Source organism: Leptodactylus fuscus, chromosome 2 (genome assembly GCF_031893055.1).
Source record: "Leptodactylus fuscus isolate aLepFus1 chromosome 2, aLepFus1.hap2, whole genome shotgun sequence".
NCBI lineage: Eukaryota > Metazoa > Chordata > Amphibia > Anura > Leptodactylidae > Leptodactylus > Leptodactylus fuscus.
Window position 1 is genome coordinate 101,443,007 of NC_134266.1, and position 23,386 is coordinate 101,466,392.

General features: G+C 40.4%; 1 protein-coding gene across 6 annotated transcripts in view; it reads right to left on the minus strand.

Annotated features, from left to right (window-relative positions):
* DCAF6 (DDB1 and CUL4 associated factor 6) overlaps window positions 1-23,386 on the minus strand; it is a 196,827-nt gene that overhangs the window by 111,000 nt on the left and 62,441 nt on the right. For all 6 annotated transcript variants that reach the window (XR_012715055.1, XM_075264279.1, XM_075264278.1 and 3 more), the window contains exons 6-8: window positions 17,814-17,927; window positions 12,056-12,182; window positions 3,807-4,021 (exon numbers count right to left, since the gene is read on the minus strand). Coding sequence is in view for 5 of the 6 variants with exons in the window: in XM_075264279.1 (XP_075120380.1) it covers window positions 3,807-4,021; window positions 12,056-12,182; window positions 17,814-17,927 (456 nt within the window). In the remaining variant the exon portion in view is untranslated. The remainder of the gene's footprint in view (window positions 1-3,806; window positions 4,022-12,055; window positions 12,183-17,813; window positions 17,928-23,386) is intronic.

Consider the following 23,386-nt stretch of genomic DNA (forward strand, 5'->3'; position numbering starts at 1 on the left):
GAATTATTCCAGACCTCACTGCAAAAATCTTTATCCTCTGTTACCGTACAGCATCCATTCATATCAGAATCCATGGCCTTTCCAAAGCCACACCATCCTCTGCCATCATTCCCACCTTCACAGGTATCGTTAACATGTTACTGGGTTGTCCGGCTGATATTCACATTGACAGGTCCACCGTGCACCGAGACCTCAAAGCTCAGACCCAGCAAAGCTCAGTGACCTTATCTGCATGGTACACTACTATACTCATAAAGAAGGAATAATGATGAAAGCCTAGGAGCATAAGCTCATTGACTTTGAAAGGGCACAACTCTCAATTTTTCTGGATTTATTTAGTCATACTCTACATCAAAGGGTGCTCAGAGACTGAACTAGGGATTTCAGTTTTAGAACCACAATTTCATTTGAGCATTGCTCCATGTTTTATCAGGTACCCCCTCAGAACACACTTCAGGGCCTTCCATTGTGGCCACCCTGAAACCACTGCTGGCCTTCCTTCAAGAATGTGGAATTCCATATTGCTTGGGCTTTTCATTTGCTCTACAGGTTCGGCTTAAGGACAGAGAACTGGTTCTCTCCTACCCAGATGACATCCCAACCTTCCTCCAGTCCATAATCTATCTCCACTCCTCTTCCCAGGCTGGGAACTGTTCCTGGGTCACCCTGAGAAATACGAGAACCGCCCAGTCATGGGAAACACTAATGACAGCCACCACCAGAGCTCTTCTCAATGAATGATTCCAGATCGAAATCTTCCTGCCTAAGAAGACTTCCATCAGTTGACTTCCACTTCCTGGACTATCCTTTTTAAGTTCCACTTTGCTATTTGTTTAAAGTTGCATTGCGCTTAGTAACTCATTTACCTTTAACATGCTCTCCCACTCATACGGTGTCTCATTCTCTTTCATTCTTGGGCCTGAACAGAAATTAGTATATATTTTTCTCCATAGCACACTCTCATGACTGAGACCCCTTCTGCATCTACCATGTCCCCACATAGCTTGGTGGCCCACATCTCCGACCTACCTTGAGACTTATACACACTACTCGTAGCTCTCATTGAGGGCAACTATCCTGCCATCTTATCTATTCTTGTCTCCCACACTTGCCTCTTATCAATCCCACCCAGTACTACCACCCTACTCTTTGAACTCCTAACTCCCTTATCTCCATTCCCTCCTCACCTCTCCCAATGGTGACATGTCTATCTCATCCTTATTAAGGGCCTGAACACCCCTGAAAAGTGCATTCAGATTTTGTATAACTCACACAAATGCAGAATCCACATATTGTGCTGACATAAAATCCACTTCCTTGCCTCCCACACGCCAGCGATTAAAAATTGCTATTAGCCTATATGGTCTCATAGTAGAAATATGGTGGGGAAAACTACAGTGGTAACTACTAGAGATGAGCGAGTAGTGAAATATTCGAGATTCGATATTCGTTTCGAGTAGAGCCTCAATACTCGACTACTCGATCAAATATCGAATCCCATTATAGTCTATGGGAAAAAATGCTTGTTTCAGGGGAAACCACTATTCGACTAAAGGAGAGTCACCAAGTCAACGAGTAGCAGGAGGAGAGTGTTTAGGAGGAGTGCTGTGCAGTTAAAGGGCACAGACCCCATAGACTATAACAGGTCCGTGTACTTGAAGCGCACTGCCCGCACAAATGATTCGTGCAGGTAGTGTGCGCTAAGCACACGGACCCCATTATAGTCTATGGGGTCCGTGCACTTTAACTGCACAGCGCTTGCAGTTGCGCTGATATTCCGTTCGGGGGGGGGGAGTCCTCCTGCGGACTCCTTCCGGATGGGAGGCAAGCGCCAATGTGAACCGGCCCTTACTTGTCCTGCAGAACCAGCATTGATTGGCCAAATGCTATACACTGTATAGCATTCGACAAATCAACGCTGGTTCTGCAGCAGGCTCGTCCTTGCTAGTCAGGAGAGCTGGCAGCTTGCGGTTATGTGGGAGCTGACTTTTTCTCATAGGAATACACTGACCAGCGTTGACTGGCCGAATGCTATACAGTGTACAGCATTCGGCCAATCAATGCTGGTTCTGCCGGAGGCTCGTCTGCCGGAGGTTCGTCTGTCTAAGATCGGACCACAGCAGTCTCCATTGTCTCCTACTCGAATACTACTCGCTCATCTCTAGTAACTACCTCTTTTCACAAAAACCTCCCTCTTAAGATAATTGATTCCCTCTCAGAACCAGAAGTCCATCACCTTTTCATTGTATGCAAGATCAATGGGATCACTTTCACCATAGGTAGAATTTACTCTCCCAACTCTGGCCATGCTCCCCTTTCTCTTCTCCACTCTCAACAAGTGCCAATTTTCTCTTGTGGCGACTTTAACTTAACCATCAACTCTTTGATTTACTCTTCCACCGGTAAAACTCAAATCTACTATAATGCTCTCAATAAGCTTTGTAAGCTACTACACTCCATACTGCTTTGTAATGTCTATTGAATCTTATACTCGGATGTGAGGGATTATTCCTTTTATTCCTATGCCCATTCATACAGCAGGCTGGACTATATTTTCCTCCCTCCTGCCCCCTTGTCACAAGTGACCTCGACCACAGCCTTTCTCTCTGATTATACATCTGTCTCCTGCTCCTTAAGCCTTCAACCCCCTGCTAGCCACCTCAGTTTTTGGAGACTCAATAAGTCATTCCTGCTTGATGTTCAAAGCCTGACAGATCTTAACTTTGAACATGACCACTTACAGGATACTACCTGACCACTTACAGGATACTACAAATTGTACAGCGCTGCGGAATATGTTGGCGCTATAGAAATAAAATTTATTATTATTACTACCTGATATATAACGATGCAGGCTATGAACTCCCCTCGCCCACCTAACCACCTAACATTAGAGTGGATGTTGCTGTTATCCACTGCCTCTGTGTGCTGCCCCACTTCCATCTTGAGAAGTTTAGAAGTGGTCAGCAGTCTTTTAGGACTGACTATCCCCTCATCCATGCACACACCGTAAACTTTCCCCCTCTGGCCCACGTGAAGGTGCCCCACCCCCAACCTTCCTGTGTGACCTGGTGCAATGCATCTGCATCCTTTCTGAAAACAACGCAACAGGAGGTTACATTTCTCCACTTCCAGCTGGAGTGAAGCACGTACCAGATTTGCCTCCAGGATAGCCCACTACTGCAGGAAAGTAATTATGAATTCCTCCAAGCAACAGGGGAACCCAGGCAACAAACCCCTTTAATAAAAACCTTAACAGCTGGACACAAAGGTGCAGCCAGACCCAGTCCTCTGCACCTTGACAGCAAAGCCGAGCCCCCCTCAAGTCTAACAGAACTCCATTCAAAGGCCCCCAGAAAGGTACAGGAAAAAGTAGAAGATGACCAGGCCTCAGCAGCTGTTCCCCAATGTAGTCTTAAACAGCTCGCAATATTCTAATATCCGATAAGGTCCCACAGTCCCCTGTGAAAGAACTCCCAATGTCTTCTTTCAGTAGTAGAGGAAACAATTGGAGAAGAGGGCTCGCCACCCTTTATTTAAAGAACTCCCAGTTGTCGTTTCCAATTTTATGGAAACGGTCTCTCAAGGGGTGTGGGTTGTTGACAAGGGAGAAAAAGCGAAGATTACTGCATATCCTACTTTCATTCTGTTTAAAATACCGTGCTTAACATAACTAAACAGGAAAGAAATATATCTGACTGTCTTAAGTGCCTATGTATCTTTTACATTAATACACAAATGACTTAATGAAATCCACACTATATAAACAGACAACTTCTCTTCTAACAGTTTTGATGGATGCTTACCTCTTCTCGCCTATGGCTGGCAGATGAAAATTTGAGTTCTTTTGCTTGATCTTCTTTTGGATCAAATAAATATATATAATCGGAAGAATAGCTCACAAGGACCTCATCTCCATCTTCACTATAGCACAATGAGGTTACACGACAGGACTTGTTTGCAAGATGTGGCGGAACAAATCGTACACACATACCCATAGTTCCACGATTTGAATAACTGCCTGACAATGGAAAATCATAAAAAGACTAGTCAGATACTACAATAAAGCTTATAAAAATTGTATTTATATTACGGCCTCACAGCTTCAGTAAATGGTAGGGGCTGGTCACGCACAGATCTCTCCCTTGACTTCTGTGGGCATTCTAAATCCAGCAGAACAACGAATACAAACAAGTAAATTGATTCAAGAGTTCTAAATATCCATTCCCAGCCTTTAAGCATATACTACACTTCGGCCCGGTTCGCATCTGCATTCCGGTTTCCGTTCGGGGAGTCCTCTTGGGGACTATAATGGACTAAATAAAACTAATGGACTAAATAAATTAACTAATAAAATCCTCTTGCATTAGAGAAACAAGAAAGGAAGAAATAATACTAAACTGGCTCCCACTGTACTCTGCAATGCTTCTGGATACTGCATAAAGAGGCTTAAAGGGGTCCTTGTGGTTTTCGCTCGTTTTCTGCACGAAAGATGCGGAGAGAAAAGTCCTGCAAGCCACACTTTTCTCTCCACAGGTTTTGAGTGATAACCGAGCGGAAACCACATTGACCCCATTATAGTCTATGGGGTCCGCGAGTTTCCCAGGTAACCGATTTTCAATGCATATAGGTTTCCGTTCATGGGGTCCCCAAGTGGACTCCCTGAACGGAAACACGAATGCAGATGTTAATGGGGCCTTAGAACAATTTACTCTGTATAACTTGCTTCCTACTAATCCCAACAGTTTTATAATGACGTTTACCATTTTAATCCCTTAGTGACCGGTCTGTTTTGGACCTTAATGACCAAGCCAAATTTTGGAAATTTGCCCTGTGTGACTTTATCAGTGAATAATTCTGTAACAGTATAGCACATCCAAGCGATTCTGATATTGTATTTTCGTGATATGTTGTACTTTACTGAGAAGGTAAAATTAGACTGATACAACTTGCATAAATTTATTAAAAAGCTCGCAAATGCTGAAAATTTTGAACATTTTAAAAAAAAATTTCCATTCTAAGCTGCGATATCTCACATATACACAATAATACAGGGGGAAAAAAAGTTAGTAGCTATATATTTCCAAATGTTCCTTTTGTGTTTCAAGCATATTTGAAATAATTTTAGCATATTTGAGTAATTTAGACAATTTGCAAGTTTATCAAGTTTATGAGTAAATTTTGGAAATTTTGAGTATGCGATTTTATTGATACCAAGCTATGTTTGCAGACAGGAATAGGTGGCATAATCATAGAACCTGCCATTAAATGACCCAATTTGGAAAGCTAGGTATTCTTTGAGGGGTATAGTGAGCATTTTGATCAAACAAATATTGTTTTGCAAGAATTATTACAAATTACGAAAAAAAATTACATTATCATTTTCTTCAAATATGTGTAATTTTAAAGGCAGTTTCTTTGCACACAACACATCAAAAAGAAGAAACACACCCCAAAATATTTCACCCCACTTCTCCCATGTTAAAAAATTTACACTTTGTGGCCTTACTCCTATGTATGCTCATACACTAGGGCCCAAGAGGTAGGGAGTGCCAATTGGATTTCAAAACACAAATTTTGTTTTCAGATATTTTAGGCCCATTGCACATTCGAATAAGATTTGCGTTACCAAAGCAATTGAAACATCCCATAAATGACCCCATTTTATAAAGTAGACCCCTTAAGGTATAGTGAGTATTTTGACCCCATAGGTTTTGAAAAATTTTGCGCCAAACAAAAAATGTTCATATTTTTTTTTACACAAAAGTGTCATTTTAAAGGTGGTTTTTTTGCACACAACACATGAAAATGAAGAAAAACACCCCAAAATAGATGACCACATTTCTCATGTGTTCAAAAATGTACACTTTTTGACCTTAATCCTATGTAAGGACGCATGGTTGGGACCAAAAAGAAGGGAACACCAACTAGATTTCAAGACACCAATTTTGCTTACAGATATTTTAGGCCCATTGCACAGTCAAACAAGATTTTAGTTAACAAAAGAATTGAAAACCCCCATAAATGACACCATTTTATAAACTAGACCCCTTAAAGGGGTTGTCCCATCACAAGGATCCTATCTATACTGCTTGTTAATGTGGATGTAAGACTTTTCCTAAATACACTGCTTCAGCAAAACTGCTTTGTTTGTCCACTATCTTACTTTATTCAATTCATTGTTGACACAGCCCTTGACTTATCTGCTCAAAAGTCAAGTGATGTATCTGCCTGCTCTTAGGGGGAGGGAGGAGGAGCTAAGTGCACGGGAGCGAGCCAGCAAACTATAAATTGTGTACACCTTGATCTATTATTTTATACTAGCTGGTACCTGCGACTTCGTCTGCGGTGATTGTAGAAGTGGGTATATACAGGCGTGGGTAAGGTTTTCGTACTGTGTATAAGGTATGGGATATGAAATGTAACTGTGTATCTTGTTTTTGCTGTCATTCAGAGAATACGTGAGACTTTTGTGTTGAAGTTAATTTGTATTAGAGCTGCTATACGGTGTTGTGAGAAACTTTACATAGTGACTTTGGGACAGAGGTATTTGAAGTTAACCCTTTCCCGCCGATGGCATTTTTTGTTTTTCGTTTTTGACTCCCCTCCTTCTAATCCCCATAACTTTTTTATTTCTCCGCTCCCAGAGCCATATGAGGTCTTAATTTTCCTGGGACAAATTTTTCTTCATGATGCCACCATTATTTATTCTATATAATGTACTGGGAAGCAGGGAAAAAATTCAGAATGGGGGGGATTTGAAGAAAAAAATGCATTTCTGCGACTTTCTTACGGGCTTAGGTTTTACGGCGTTCACTGTGCAACCAAAATGACATGTCCCCTGTATTCTGTGTTTCATAACGATTCCGGGGATACCAAATTTATATGGTTTTATTTACATTTTGACCACTTAAAAAAAATCCAAAACTGTGTTAATAAATTATTTTTTTAAAAGTCGCCTTAGGGTGCATGCACACTACGTAACGCCGGGCGTGTATGAGAGCCGTACACGCCGGCGTTACAGCAGGGCTGCCGAACACTTCCCATTCACTTCAATGGGAGCGCTCGTAAACGCCGCTGTTACGAGCGCTCCCATTGAAGTGAATGGGAAGTGTTCGGCAGTCTGCTGTAATGCCGGCGTGTACGGCTCTCATACACGCCCGGCGTTACGTAGTGTGCATGCACCCTTATTCCGACAGGCGTAACTTTTTTTATACGTGTGTGTACGGGGATGTATAGGGCGTCTTTTTTTGCGTCTTTTTTTGTGTACTTTGTAGTTCTACCATTTTCGGGAAATGTTATTGCTATCACTTTTTATTCAAATTTTTATCAGAATCAAAACAGTGAAAAAATGGCGGTTTGGCACTTTTGACCATTTTTCCCGCTACGGCGTTTACCGAACAGGAAAAATATTTGTATAGCTTTGTAGAGCAGGCGATTTCGGACGCGGGGATACATAACATGTATGTGTTTCACAGTTTTTAACTACTTTTATATGTGTTCTAGGGAAAGGGGGGGGGATTTGAATTTTGAATCCTTTTTATTTTTTATATTTTTTTTTACTTTTTTTAAAAAAATTTTTTGCATTTATTAGACCGCCTAGGGGTATTGACATGGGTGGGCGGTGTCACGGATTGTCAGAGCGGTGGGGGTCAGCAAACATGGCTGCTCCGGAGCGTTAAAGAGAGCCTCCTAGAGTATCGTTAAGGTGAGGGGCAAAGTGGTAAAGTATATGTATATGTGATTGTGTGGGGTTAGGGGCGAGGCTGTAGAGGGCAATATGAATTTTGTGACTTGCTATGGTCCAAAGTGTGTGAGATTGCAGAGATGGTGGTGCGAGTTTGGGTTTTGTGGGGGTCCTGGCACAAATGTATGTGCGCTATTGTGACGAAAAGTAGCCTATTGTTTAATCGGGTGTATTAACTATGTTTGTGGAAAATTTCAGCCAAATCGGTGGAGCGGTTTTTCCGTGATTGAGGAACAAACATCCGAACATGCAAACATCCAAACACACAAACACACAAACCCACAAACTCACAAACTTTCACATTTATAATATTAATAGGATGTGTTTTGCATGTGAAAGTATGATTGAATAGGAGTTTTAGGTCCAAATAATGTTTTAGTGCATTTTTTCAAAAATTATTTGTGTTTGTCACAAAGTTACATGAAGGTGGACATGGCTATTGATAACCCATTGAAACAGAAGTAATCCTCAAGTTGCCTAATTTCAAGAAGTATATAGGAATTAGGAGTGCACTTGCTTTTCACGATGTGTAACCCTGCCATTTTATAGGATGATACGTTTTTAATATTTCCATCTTCAAAGCAGATTTTTGTTCTTTCCAGTTCTGGCGATTTTCTGAAGATATGTGCATGAAGGTTTAGGCCTTAGTGATATGAATGAACTCTGCATATTTTTAACTCTTGTCTTTAGGAGGTTTGGTGCATATAACTTTGGTTTCCACTTCTAGCAACTAATATACATTTATTTGCATTTGTTTCCATAAAATATACACTTTAAATCAAAATTGCATGAGGTGCTTGCTCACATACAGTACCAAGTGGCATTTTGACAATAGTGTAGGTGTCTAATTTAAGAAAATATATAGGTAAGGAGTGAGGGGAATGTGATTTTTTTAATGTTGCAATTTAGGCTTTATTTGTCCATATCAAAACTATGAAAATTGGCCTGGCAGTCAAAGGAGAGAAAAATCTGAAAATCCCTGGCAGTGATAGGGTTAATCATATTCTCTGAAATTCAGTTAAAAACAGGCCAATCAGGCCAAAGTATCCTCTACCAAATTTGAAATTTGCTCTTGCAGTTTCTTAATGCCCTTTTGTAATCTCCAAGAGCAAAACTCGAGTAGAGCAGAGGATGGCTTGCTGGCACGATAGGCGTTCTGTAAATGTAAATATATAAATAAAGCATGCTTTTTCTGTGATCCAATCTTCAGCATCTCTACTGCAGCTGCATGCTCTTTCGACGTTTCCTTTTTATAGTGAACTTGGGTAATTATAACCTAAATCAAAATCAAGATAAAGATAAATTGGGCATTTTACCTCTATTATGATTAATGGCAGTTATTTAGGTCACACCCCTTTCACAGTATGAGTATATGTTGGGTGAACCTTACAAGACGTTCAACTAACTTTCGTTTGGACCAAACCGAAACTGCTATTACACTCTGAGGTTGAAGAGACCTGAGAGTATGATTAGCATTGGCCCTGGGAAGGTGATCAAACATGTATAATAATAAACTCACAGGCTTTGCATTTCCCAAAACGGAAAGTCCCTTCAGGGATGTGTGTATTTAACCAAGTGGAATTAGACATAGGCGAAAGATGGCTAAATGTACCAGGCGGTCTTTAAGATTATGCCCTCTAATGTATATTATTTAGGGATTGGTACTAACCAAACCACTGATATCATGATCTAACCTGAGGATATTACAATGATTCCTATTGTCATAGGTACCAATCATCCTCAGAGTATGGTCAGATGGAATTGTCCCCTCGGTATCCCCTTCCGTAACAGGAGAGGATGATAGCTATCCCATGCCAATAAATTGTCCGTAGCATTTTCCTTTCTAAAAGCTGAAGTAGATATGCAACCCTGACCGTCAATTTTCACGGAGAGATCGAGAAAGGTTAATTCTCTACTATTGATGCTCGCTGTGAACCTAATATTGATGTCATTATCATTTAGTACACCGATGAATTAAAAAACTGGTCCTCAGTACCCAACCAGAACAATAGAATATCGTTGATGTACCTGCACCAGATGTGTATCATAGAGGTCCATTTCTCCAACTCATCTGTGAACAACAGCCGCTTCTCCAACCAGCCAAGAAATAAATTTGCGAAATATGATGCAGCCAGGCTCCCCATAGCAGTCCCAATTAGCTGGAGGAAGAAGCTGCTGTCAAACTTAATTTAATTGTGAGATAGAATAAATTGTAATTAGTGTTGAGCGAATACTATTCGATCGAATACCTCGCTGGCAGAGGAATGCGTGTAATTGGCTGAACACCAAGGGGTTAAATGCATTGAATCTTTGAAGCGAAGTATGCCGGCGAGGTATTCAATTGAATACTATTCACTCAAGACTAATTGTAATAAATTCATGACAAACTGGTTGTGTAAGGCTAGGTGGCTACCCCGTGTCTCAAGGAAGTGCCATACAGCTCCACACCCCCTGTCATGGGGTATGTAGCTGTAAAGTACATCAACGTCTAAACTAGCTATGAAAGTGCCCTCAGGGAATGACACGTCCTCCAAAGGTCTAAGTTCGTCCATTGTATAAAGTACAAAAGATGGATGAGCCATAACAAATGGTCTAAAAATGATGTCAATATATACGCTGGCACCCATGGATAAACTGTCAATCCCAGACACTATAGGATGACCTTTCAGGGCATTGACCCCTTTATGGATCTTAGGGAGGCAATAAAAGGTTAGGACCACTGGTTTGTGAGGACGTAAGAAGGCCCACTCCTTATTAGTAATAACTTCACGGTCCAATGCCCTATCAATAATGACGCACAACTCTGAGGCAAATTTCTTGGTAGGATCTTCATTCTAAAATATGATAGGCTGAGGGATAAAGAAGGATATCCATGCACACGGACTTATAGTTATCCCACTCCATTAAAACAATATTGCCTCCCTTGTCCAAGGCCTTAATGATAGTTTAATAATCCTTCTCTAAATCCCTTAATACCATGAATTGATTTCTATTCAGATTGTTTCTCACAAAATGGGGTTGGGCTCCCAATTTGGACACGTCTAGGACCACTAATTGTTCAAAAATTTCTATATATTTTAGGAGTTAAAAATTGGGGGATTTTTAGTACTCTTTGGTCTCAGATTAGTATGAGCAATGACTCCTCCTTGGCCCTCTTCCCACAATGATTGTATGCTGGCCAAATCCGGCATATACTCTTCGCTTATCTCCAGCTCCAATCACGTCTGTGTATTGGAGATGGCCATAAATTTGGGACACTTTAATTTTCAAGTGAAAAGCATATCCTTCACCTACCCAAACTCATTAAATCTGGAGGATAAACACTTTGCCAATACCCCTTTTTCATCAATAGTTAAAGGGCGTGAGGACAGATTGATAATTTGTAACTCATCTTCTGTAGAGTATATGCCCCCCAAAGTGTAACCCAGGGGTAGGGAACATACGGCTCTCCAGCTGTTGCAAAACTACAACTCCTAGCATGCATACTTGCTCTGCTGTTCTTGGAACTCCCATGGAAGTGAATGGAGCATGTTGGGAGTTGTAGTTTCACAGCAGCTGGAGAGCCAAAGGTTCCCTACCCCTGGTGTAACCCATGGTTCCAGGATCTCCAATTAGTTGTGACCAAAGGTTTGTCTGTTCCTTCCTCCTAGAAAGTAACTATTGACTTGAGGACCCTCTCCTTAAAAAAGGCTGTTTAACTCTAGATGAAGATTTATCTCTGTGGGTCTCTCTAGATGAAGAGAAACTTCGATTTTGAGAAGGTGATTTATGACTGTAGAGAGGGGCTATCCTTCCTCCTCTATTTTACAGTCGATGTGATCACCCCTCAGTTTATTATATCACCGTTTTCATTTGGAAACACACAGTTCAATATATAGTATATATGGTCAGTAGATCCTGTCATAACTTCAAGCTTGATGGACTCCAATGCAAAGCAATAACCGTCATCGCTGCTGCGCACAGATAAAGGAATAATTCCAAGGTAGTGGGATCCACCATGTCAGCAAATCTGACTAGGCGCGGATCATGCTGCCCGTCAAGCCCTCCGGGAGAAGCAGTTGAAATAAAAGTAGGCCATAGAGGAATTCTGGTAGGCTAGGGGAAAAAATTTACAGGAAATGTGCCAAATATCTCAGGATAAATTGGATAGACCTGGGAAGTGGGGAGAAAGCCACAAGGGTGGACCTTCTTCTAATGTGTGTAGGCATCTTTAATAATATATTGATATTATATGGTTTCTTATTGAGAACAAATTACTCTTTCCAGGATTTTAATTTTATTACTATACAATTTTAAAGTTTCCAATACCTGTTCCAAGCATACGTCGATCATATATTCTCACAGAACTGTCTGAACATCCAACTGCGAGGTAATATGGTGCTGGGGGACACACAGTTATTGATGTAGCTGCACGTCGACAATGGATTAAAATATCCTGCAACCAAAAATCAATTTGAGAGATTACAAAGATGGCATTAAGGTAAAATGTGATTTACTAACGCACTACTACATTGACTATGCAATGTCAGATTAACATCCTGCGTTTTTGTGGTTGTAATCAGGGCCGGTGTTTGGGGGGGGGGCAAACTGGGCAATTTCCCAGGGCCCCACCACTAGTAGGGCCCCTACAGTGGGATACTACTCCTACTATGAATATAATACATCCGGAGGATGGGGCACGAGCGGCAGCATATGACAATCACTGCTTGTAAACAGTCCCTGCACTTTGTTCCAGCTTCATAAAACAACCTGTATGCAGTTTTAACAACATCCCCTCTCCCCCACACCACCACCATGGACAGTATCCTTCTGTCACCCACCACCTGTACTGGGTCCAGGGGGCTCCCCAGGACAGCGCTGGCCCTTATAATCAGCATGTTGAGTCTATTTCATATGAGTCATATGAGGTCTTAATGTTTGCAGGACAAATTGTTCTTCATGATGCTACCATCAATTATTTTGAACAATGTACTGGGAAGCTGGAAAAAAAATTCAGAATGGGGTGGATTTGAAGAAAAAGTGCATGTGTGTGACTTTCTTACGGGATTCATTTTTACGGTGTTTACTGTGCAGCCAAAATGACATGTCACCTGTATTCTATGTTTTGGTACGATTCCAAGGATACAAAAATTATATGGTACTTACATTTTAACCCCTTAACAAAAATCCAATTTTTTTTCACTAATATTCTGACACCCGTAACTTTTTTATACTTCTGTGTACAGGGATGCATATGGTGTTTTTTTGGGTTTTTTTTTTTTTTTTTTTACAGAAACAAGTGTACGTTTTAGTTATACCAGTTTGGGAATGTCTATTGCTTTGCTCACTTTTTATAAAAAATTTTATCAGAGGCAAAAAAGTGAAAAAAAACGGTGGGTTGGCACCTTTGACTTTTTTTCTCGCTATTGTGTTTACCACACGGGGAAAACATATTTATAGATTTGTAGAGCGGGCATTTATGGACATAGGGATACCTAATGTGTAGGTGTTTCACAGTATTTAAGTATATGTGTTCTAGGGAAAGGGGAGCGAGTTGAACTTTTTTTTTTTTTTTTAATGCATTTATTAGACCCCCTAGGGGTCTTGAAGCCTTGGAGGTCTGACCACTTAATGCATTGCATTACAATGCTAATGCACTGCAATGCTTTGCAAAAAAAAAAACAGCAATGGTGCCTGCTGTATAATACAGCAGACACCTGGCGGCTATGGCGACCGCCACGCTCTCAAGCGGCCGGCATAGTTAAACAACCGACATCCGCAGTGATAGTAAGACAGATGTCGGGAAGGGGTTAAAGAGGTTGTGCAGGAATTTTTATTTATGGCCTAAATATGTCATAGATCGGATCATCTGTTCGGGGCCCCTTCAGACACCTGTACTATACACTGCACAGAGCCAGAAGCACAGGATTCCATTAGCTGTATAGTGACCCTGTAAGCCTTACTGCCCGCAGCTCTGTTAACAATTCCCTTCAATTGGAGCTGAGCTGCAGTACCAGTGCCTTTCCACTATAAGGCTGCCATCACATGGAGTAACGCCAGGCTTGTAAAAATCCTCATTCACAGCCGTACACGCGAGCGCTGCGGAAGGCTCCCGAACACTTCCCATTCACTTCAATGGGAGCACTCGTAAAGCCGGCGTTACGAATGCTCCCATTGAAATGAATGAGAAGTGTTCGGGAGCCTTGCACAGCGCTCGCGTGTATGGCTGTGAATGAGGATTTTTACAAGCCCGGCGTTACTCCGTGTGAAGGCAGCCTAAAGGGAACAGACACGTCTGCTTCTGACTCTATTAAGTGTATAGTATGGGTGTCGGAAGTGGCCCTGAATAGATGATCCATGCAAGGAACAGCTATTGGGCCTCCACCAATCAGATGATAAATAAAAATTCCAGGACAACCACTTTAAAATGCTGGTTGGCATTAAGAGATTAGTGAAAAAATAGGACTATTTGTGTTCCCTATATAGAGGCATGGAGGTAACTCAGATACTAGTGGAGAGGGTGGCATTAGGTGAGGCACAGTGTACAATAAATGTAACTACATGTGGATTATACTGTTGGGACATGGGGGAATCTGTTTTCGAGTAAGGGACTGACATGACAATATTGGGCCCTGATATTTAATAACTCTATACTTGTATAAATATATTATGTGTTGGGAAGGATAATTTATTCTTCTTATTCTTATTCTTATGGTAGAGTTGGAAGGGACCTCAAGGGCCATCGGGTCCAACCCCCTGCGAGTGCAGGTTTTCCTAAATCATCCCAGCTATATGTTTATCCAGATTCCGCTTGAAGATTTCCATTGATGGAGCGCCCACCACCTCCCGTGGCAGCCTATTCCACTCTCTCACTACCCTCACTGTCAGAAAGTTTTTCCTAATGTCTTATCTGTATCTCTTTCCCTTTAGTTTCATCCCATTGCTTCTTGTACTTCCTTGTGCTAATGAGAATAGGGTAGATCCCTCTGCACTGTGACTACCTTTCAGATATTTGTAGACTGCTATTAAATCTCCCCTCAGCCGTCTCTTCTGCAAACTAAACAATCCAAGTTCTTTTAGCCGCTCCTCATAGGACATGGTTTGCAGACCTTCCACCATTTTGGTTGCTCTTCTCTGGACTTGCTCCAATAATAATTTGCCTTGTTGCTTTTGCCAATGATCTTTAAAGACCGTAGGAATGCGCCAAAGATCAGCAGTACAGCACACTGAATTAATAGAATGTGACAGTGTTGTAGGTGCAAAATGTTAGCATTTGGGGCCCCAATTTTTAATTTTGCCCGCAGCCACACTTTGCTTAAAACCAGTGCTGACTGTAATCTTTATATTCTTTAAAGTTCATCAATAAATAAAAATGCAAGTTAAAAGCAAGTTTCATAAAAAGAGTCATAAATATTGAGGGGCTCTGGAGGAAATAAAGATTATTGTATGGGGAAAGTGTAAAATAAAATAAAATTGAAAAAAAAAAACATATTTGCCTCCTCAATAGTCTGTTGTCTGTTCAGACTGCTTCGGGGCCTCTTTGCTGGACCTAACTACACCTAACTTGAACGCTCAGATGAAATCAATGTACTTAGCATTCGCTGATAAGGAACCGGTGACATACAAGTGGTCACCAGTCCCTCTTCAGCAACCGCTGGGGCCACTGGTCTCAACGGTCACATGGAGTGCAGGACTTCCGGCAACGAGGCCCCAGAAAGAACCTGAGCAGACACTGATGGTGGATAACAAAGGACTGGGAGAGGAGAGTATGCTGCACAATCTTTAACTGTATGAATGATACCCTGTTGTTTAAACTGGTACACAACAAACATTCACTGTGTTGAGGTGTGAGGGAGGGATTGATTGAAGGATCCGGAATAATATCTATATTTTATTCTTTCAGTGATCCTAACGGCCAAACTTCGCATTTTTGTGCCATTTTAGATAGTAGCATCAAAAACATAGATTGTGAACAGCAAAACAAAACATTCTATGATGGCAATCATAGGATGTTTTTTATTGCTGTGAACAGCTTATGTTATAAGACTTTTGAATAAAATGGGTTTTTAAAGGGGCTCTATCATTGGGAAAAGTCATTTTTAACTAAGCACATGCATGCATAGCCTTTAGAAAGGCTAATCCACACTTACCTTTTGTATGTAACTTGCCTCAGTGGCTGTTGAATGAGCCTGTTTTTATTCATATGCTAATTGCCTTTCAGCCAGCACAGGAAGTTCGCAGCAGCACTCCTCTCTGCTATTCCTTCCTGTCTGTGTGTGCAAACAGGATGCGGGAAGTCAGCAGCAGCAGCTTGTGCCGTATACATATATAGAAAAGAATAGGCAGAGGGTGCACGATGAGACTTCCGGGGTGCACTGAGAGGCTAATTAGCATATGAATAAAAACGGACTCATTCAAAAACCACTGAGGCGATTTACATACAAAAGGTACGTGTGGAATAGACTTTCTAAAGGCTATGCAAAGATGTGCTTAGTTAAAAATGACTTTTCTCAATGATAGATTCCCTTTAACTATTGCTTGCCTAAACACTGGAATATTTACTGTGTTTTTGCTAATAAGCAAAATGAAAACAATACTGTACATTGCCGTGATGTTCCTCAAAAAAATGTTTTAAGGCTCCTGATCTACGGAGGATGTCTCTGTTGGTGCAACCTCTCAAATGTTCCGCTATCCTTGTTTTGAGAGGTCTGGATGTACATCCGACTTATTTAAGACTGCAGATGCTGCATATAATTGCAGGGGCTACATGACTGAGGCTCTGACTTCCTAATTACATCATGGAAGACAGATTTGCATATCCTCAGGGAGCGCCCTGTATTGGGCTGCATGACTGAGGCACTTCCTAATGACATCATGGAAGACAGATTTGCATATTCTTCCCATTATCCTTTGCACAAGTGGAGCGCAAATGGCTTAATAAGACTCCACACACCTAAATGGTGGTCTCTCCCTAAGGAGTGACGATAACTCCTAACGAAGTTTTGAAAGTTATAATTGTTAAATAAATAAGTGAATCCGGCTGATTTTTTTATATATATACTGTACGTAGGTAATGAAAGTAATTATAGGAAGATATTTTTCATCTAAATTGTTTATACTTTAATTAATATAATCAATGACTTTTGGAGATAGAACCTTATTGTTTCAGAAAACGTCAAATGTCATCACTTTTTCTATGGAGATAGAACCTTTTTGCTTTCTAATAACATAATGAATGGGAAATCTAGGCTCAGATAATCTTTAAACAAAAAACTTTCAGTTGTAAACGTGATTTACATTTTATTCTAATTACCGTATATACTCAAGTATAAGCTGAGTTTTTAAGCACAGTTTTTGTGCTGAACATAATAGTGTGTTCAGGGGCCACTATGGGGCATAATAGTGTGTGCAGGGGCCACTATGGGACATAATACTGTGTGCAGGTACCACTATGAAGCATAATACTTTGTGCAGGGGCCACTATGGGGCATAATACTGTGTGAAGGGGCCACTATGGGGCATAATAGAGTGCACAGGAATGCGGAGGGGGGTTAGTCAGAGTCCACAGCATCGGATGGGGGGATGGGAAGGGGCCCAGTGTCAAAAGTTCACCACAGGGCCCCGCCATTCAAAGTGGAGAAAGAACCTTCTTGCTCTAACGCGTCGATATGACGAATGCAGTAGCAAAGGAAGAAAGAAAAAGAAAATCGTAAGATCTTTTTTCCAATACTTTTACTCCTGAAACAATTGAATAAAAAGAGATCAAACCTTCAGACCTTCCCCCAAAATGGTATAAATTAAAAACGGCATCTTTCTATTTTGCAAAGTTTAGAATTTTTCAAAACATTAAAAATACTCTAGAAATCACACTTTTTTTTTCTATTTACACCTCATTCTGAATTTTTGTCCAGCTTCCCAGTACTTTTCCCAGGATTTGTGGAATGGTGCCATTACAAACAATAACCCATCATGTGACTCTGTAAACTGAAAAAAAAAAAAAATATGTGGGGAGGAATAAACGAAAATACAAAAATGAAAATTGGTTTGGTCCTTATGGGGATAAACAATCTAAATGAGTAAAACTTACATCTTTGCAGTCTTCTTTTGTACAACTAGTTTTCATTCGCATATCAAACCACCTTACAGTGCCATCTTCACCACATGACAGAAATGTATATGGATCATTTGGTACAGTCATAATCTGCATGAAAAATGTTAAAAAATAAATAAGGGAATGCATATTGTTTTAATTTCATCCAAAGGTATATTATCTCAGTTTACCAAATTATTTATCCATTTAGTGCACTACATGGTACCCGTTCAGAAGCTGAGTGGGCTACTGGCAGAAGGTGTCATCTAGAACACATGCTGTCAGAGATAACTCCTATTGTGTGTGATAACCACTTAGGTGCCGCAGTCAATCATGACCACAGCATGTAAGGGGTTTTACAAACTTCTGTGTGCATCTTAGTGATGGGAAATCTAGTTCATTTTGGAGATTAGTTCCTTGTCTAGTTCATTGAAATGATTAGTTCATTATTTCTCTCATTCTGGAATACATATATCTAGTCTGTTATACAAAGTCACTAGTAGTTCCTAGGATGAATTAATAGTTTTGCTAAAATAATTATCAGATGTATTTAATATGTCTGAACATTATTGTTTAATAAGGACAATAACTTTAACCACAAATTAGCACATTGAACTCTGCAAAGTTAACAACATTTTCATTCTCAATTTTATAATCTGAAAGTATTAACTATTGAACTAATACACTGAAAATTTATACCAAAAGTCTAGTTCAATCCAAAACATATGACTGAGCACAGCAGTGACACTTACAATAGTGTAATGGTAGTAATTCACAGTAAACTTCTTGAAATAATAGTGCTGAAAAGTAGTGCAGCAGCACCTAGCATTTTTTTTTTAACTCAATGGGATTCTGTTTTGCACCGCTGGTTCTTACGCGAGTTATCATGCCAGAATCAGTGCCGCACTACTCCGTGTGAATACCCCCTTAGCCTTAAGCAATAAAATGCAAGTGGTAGTGTGCCAGTTGATGAGTTTACAGGAGTTGCTGCGCTGAATTAGTTTTACCTCCAATCCAATACACAAAAAAAGCTAGTGATTAAATTTCTATGAAAGAAAATCTGTAACAAATATGCAATTAAATATGAAATACTAACAATTAAAAATAAATTAGCTTTTCACATCCCTGCATTTTACTTCTGTTATAAGATGAAAAGCAACAAATTTAAAAAGCTATGCCAGAATTGTTACTTCTCGCCACCGAAACAGTTAAAAAAATCTAACTAATAACTCATAGGTACCCCAAAATGGTGTCACTAAAAAAAATGCTGCAGAGAAAAACCCAAATTTCCTTTAGGGCAAAATTGGCTGCATCACGAAGGGGATTGTATAAGCTGCGCAAGAGTATATCAGGGAACTCCCTATGATTATAGTTTACAGCTCCCAATCCTAGGGCTTAGTGGGAAAATAGAGTGGAATTTGGGGTTAGAGATGTATTCTGCACAGCTTACATATTCAGGTTCACTATCCACTGCGCAATAATTTCTGGAAAACAAATGGATGCAATACCTGAGGGGACAAACTGCATAATAAGGGGGCAGTGGAACCTGAGTCGGGACCAATCGTTAATGAAGCCTGAGCTGGAAAAAAGTTACAAACTCTGAATTCAAAATAAAATGGTTACCGTATTTTTCGGACTATAAGACGCACTTTTGTTCCCCCAAATTTGGGGGGAAAAGAAGGGTGCGTCTTATAGTCCGAATGTGGCCGCACGGCATTCGCTGTAATAGAGAGGCGGATGCCGGCGAGGGATAGACGCCAGCACAGGTGCCGGGACCTAAGACATCGCTACGTTCCTGCCCTGCATGAAGCCAGCAGCGGCAGGAGTGATGCTGCTATTCTCGGCGGGGGGGAGGAGGAGCGGAATGTCAGCATCGTTCCTGCCGCTGCTGGCTTCATGCAGAGCAGGAACAAACAAGCGATGTCTCAGGCCCCGGCACCTGTGTCGGCGTCTATCCCTCGCCGGCATCCGCCTCTCTATTACAGCGGATGCCGGGTCTGTATTGGCGGCCCCTTCTCCCCTGGGGCCGGTCCCCACCGGCCCCATACCTGTAAAGTTGCCGTCCCGTACAGCTGCAGGGTCACCTGTCAATGTGGCCTTGAAGCTGTTGCAAAACTACAGCTCCCAATATATTAAATATTTTACCATTTTTTTGCTTCAAAATTTTTTTTCCCTATTTTCCTCCTCTAAAACCTAGGTGCGTCTTATAGTCCGAAAAATATGGTAATTGTTTTTAATTATATTATACAACTAGTAGAATACCCGCGGCTTCACTCGCGGAAAATATGTTGAATTGTTGGTTATGCTAAAGTAAAATTTTCAGTGTAATACTGAAATTGACATTTTCAGAGCGCTACAGTAAATCTTTTTTTTTCCCCACTTTAAATTTTTAATATTTTGGGATCTTACTAATTTGTCGTAACATTGATGTAAACAGCAACTTTTTTTTTTTTCGTTTTTTTTACTTCATTGTTAATGCCGGCTACTTTAAGGGATTGACCTTGTGCTTTGTTTATAGTCATAGCAAATGCAAGTCGGTTTGGGAACTGCAGACACTTAAAATTGAAGGGCATGTCGCTTGGTAGCAACACCTGACACTGATAAGAGATGTAATAGGATGAATAGTAAATACAGAGCAGCCCTCACACAGAATTAGGGTCCAATCACACGGAGGAAAATGACGCTGTATTTGGCACTGAATTTTCAGAGCTGGAAAAAAAGCCTCCCATTGATTTCAATGGGTTCGGCTAGCTTTTTTTTTTCCACTCACGGAATTTTCCGCTAGCTGAAAATTCACCGCCAAATACAGCACCATTTTCCAAAAACAAAAAAAAAGACTCAATAAAACACTCCAAAAACCGCTTCAAAAAACCATTTTCTTAATTCCTGAAGCGGATTTTTTGCTCGCCAAAAAGAACCCACTGAAGTCAATAGAAGGCTGTTTTTCAGTGCTGAAATGCCACACCAAATTCCTCACCAGTTTCCTCTGTGAATGAGCTCACAGCTCAGTAATGAAAACCACCTCACAAGTAGACTTATGTAGTTGCCCATAGCAACCAATTACAGCTCAGCTTTCACTTTACCTCAGCAGCTTCAGTGATGAAAGCTCACAGCCCACTTGTGTGTATATTTGTGTAACTGGAGATCCCAGACACAACCAGTCCAATAAAGAAACCACAGACCCTACCCAGTGTAAGGGAAAAAAAAATATATTAAAAAAAAAACAAAAAACTCTAGAGTTTGAAAATGCTTTCTCTAGAGCACAATACTCAATACTAAAAGCCACACTATTCCAATAGGATCTGTACTAGCGACTTAATGAAAGAAAAGATGGCATTGGCAGATATTTGCATTCTTGGCTATTGGGTGTGGAAAATTAACTCTGGTTTGCCTGGTCAGCCTGTGTTACATAGTGTATGATACCCCAAGAGTCAATTCACTACAATGACCCACATTAGCCTCAGAGACCAACCAACAATGAATCCACTATGCCCTTCTCCAGCTAATATATACCTCTATCAATATTCCTTAACGCGTTTCACCATTTGGAGCATCAGGAGGACAATCTATTCGCTAGATGCAGGATGATGTGCAGTTAAAACTGCAATTCCCGGGGCCTTAATGGTACATATGCAGGCTTGTAAAGTTTTTTTATGTATAGAACAATTATTAATATCATACAATTAATTAGATGCATAGATTGTTACATCTTTAACTTCATAACAAATTAATCAATAGCTTTTTAAATGGGCTATCCAGTTTTAAAACATATGGACCAAACAACAGGATGCATCAATACAAAACACTTCCTAATTTACAATGTCACGTAAAAGTTTGGACACCCCTGGTCAAAATGATTGTTAGTGTGAACAGTTAAGCAATTTGAAGATAAAATGATCTTCAAAAAGCATAACATTAAAGATGACACATTCCTGATGTAATTTTTGGGAATTTTTTTTAATTTTTTTTTATTTTTAACACTTTCAAAATAACAAAATTAAAGTGACCCGATACAAAAGTTTGGGCACCCTGCATAGTTAATACCTAGTAGTACTACCTTTGGCAAGTATCACAGCTTGTAAACGCTTTTTGAAATCAGCCAGCCAAGAGTCTTTCAATTCTTCTTGGAAGGATTTTCATCCATTCTTCCTTGGAAAAGTCTTCCAGTTCTATAAGATTCCTGGGTTGTCTTGCATGCACTGCTCTTTTGATATCTAGCCACAAATTTTGAATGATGTTCAGATCAGGTGACTGTGAGAGCCATGGTAAAACCTTCAGCTTGTGCCTTTTAGATAGTCTATGGTGGATTTTGACATGTGTTGAGTATCATTATCCATTTGTAGAAGCCACCCTCTTTTCAATTTCCAGCTGTTTTACAGATGGTGCTATGTTTGCTTCAAGAATTTGCTGAAATTTCATAAATCGATTGTTCCCTCTACCCATGAAATGTTCCCGATGCTATTGACTGCAACACAATCCCAAAGCATTATTGATCCACCTCCATGCTTAATGGTTGGAGAGATGTTCTTTTCCTGAAATTTCTGTGCCCTTTTTTCTCTAAACATACCTTTGATAATTGTGACCAAAGAGGTCTATTTTAACCTCATCGGTCCAAAGGACTTGTTTCCAAAATGCATCTGGATAGTTTAGATCTTCTTTTGCAAATTTCTGACGCTGAATTTTATGGTGAGGACGCAGGAGAGGTTTTCTTCTATTGAATCTTCCATGAAGAACATATTTGTGCAGACATCACTGTAGAACAGTAGAACAATGCAACACAATCCCAGAGTCTGCTAAATCTTCCTGAAGGTCTTTCACAGTCAAGGGAGGGTTTTGATTTGCCACTCTGGCAATCCTATGAGCAGCTGTCTCAAATTTTTCTTAGTCTTCCACACCTTATCTTGACCTCCATTGTTCTAGTAGCTGCCATTTCTTAATTACATTTGGAACTGAGGAAAGGGTAACTTGAAAACACTTTGCTATCTTCTTATAGCCTTTTCCTGCTTTGTGGGTCTCCACCATTTTCAGAGTGCTAAGCAGCTGCTTAGAAGAACTCATGGCTAATGTATTTTGCAAAAGCTTAAAGGAGGCTGGGAATTTATAAAGCTGTAAAATTTGCATCACTTAGCCTTTCCTAATCATGATAGTGAATAAGCCATAACCCTAACTAACCAAGGTCTCAGACCTTAAAGGGGTAGGCCACTTTCAGACCAATATTGACAAACAACTATACAATAAAAAGATATACAACTTTCCAATATACTTTCTGTATCAATTCCTCACGGTTTACTAGATCTCTGCTTGCTGTCATTCATTCTGTTACTTCTAGAGGATGAAACTCTGACCATGGTCATGTGATTTACGGTCCATGGTCATGTGATGAGCACACAGGTGCTGCTCGTTATAGTCACAGCACAGTAATCAGACATCTGCCTGGTAATCAGCTGTGCACCTGGGTGCTGATAAATGGACAATTTATTGGAAAAAATAAATGTTAATAAAATCTGCAAAACAGCTGTAAGGTCAAAATGCTCACTCTGCCCCTAGATAAATTCTATGAGGGGTGTAGT